The sequence below is a fragment of the Priapulus caudatus genome, unplaced genomic scaffold, assembly GCF_000485595.1.
Source record: "Priapulus caudatus unplaced genomic scaffold, Priapulus_caudatus-5.0.1 Scaffold562, whole genome shotgun sequence".
NCBI classification, from domain to species: domain Eukaryota; kingdom Metazoa; phylum Priapulida; class Priapulimorpha; order Priapulimorphida; family Priapulidae; genus Priapulus; species Priapulus caudatus.
Window position 1 is genome coordinate 31,015 of NW_014577623.1, and position 831 is coordinate 31,845.

At 51.0% G+C, this 831-nt stretch overlaps 1 protein-coding gene across 1 annotated transcript in view; it reads right to left on the reverse strand.

Moving 5' to 3' along the window:
• Positions 1-831, reverse strand: part of LOC106811672 (carnitine O-palmitoyltransferase 2, mitochondrial-like) — a 30,846-nt gene that overhangs the window by 4,815 nt on the left and 25,200 nt on the right. Inside the window, 1 exon segment of the mRNA XM_014815373.1 lies at positions 134-359. Within this exon segment, the coding sequence (XP_014670859.1) occupies positions 134-359 (226 nt within the window).

Below are 831 nucleotides of genomic sequence, written 5' to 3' on the forward strand. Positions count from 1 at the left end.
TGCCTCCCCCTTCCTCTCCCTCTCAAGCTGCACTCACCCATGGCTGCCCCCCCTTCTTCACCTTCCTGCCTCCCTCTTGCCGCACCCATGGCTGCATGCCTCCCCCTTCCTCTCCCTCTCAAGCTGCACTCACCCATGGCTGCCTCCTTCACCAGTTGATTGTGCACCTTGGAGCAGTTGTCGATGAGTCCTCGCAGCTCGGACGCCCCCGGACGCGGGTTCCTGCCAAACGCCTCGCAGCACTCCTTCGTTGCCATGGTAGCCGACCTGACCGTCTCCGTGCGACCCTTGCGGAAGGCCGAGGTGCTACACGACTCGTACGTGGCAGTCGTACGACCCGTCTGCCGGTAGTACGCCATCTGGGACAAACGCAACGTCACGCGTGAGTAGAAGTACATCGAACTTTTCCCACTAGGTGACTACTACCAAGATATGACCAAGAGTTAGCAGTATCTCTAGGTATGGTTGGTATACCAGATAGTTATGGTTGGTATACCTGATAGGTATGATAATAATATAGATGATATAGTACAGATGATAAAGTATAGATGATTATATTATGATAGGTACTGATTTTTCACCTTTATTGCTAACTGCATAAGCGAGTCATCTTGTGCTGTGAATAGAAGTCTTGGGACTATGGACTATTACACTACGGTCCGAATAGTACTGGACTATGAAGACGACTTAACCACAATAAGACTTGTCATTCCTGCGCACGTATGCGCACGTATGCGCACGTATGCGCACGTATATAGCACGTATGCGCACGTATATAGCACGTATGCGCACGTATATAGCACGTATGCGCACGTATATAGCACGTATGCG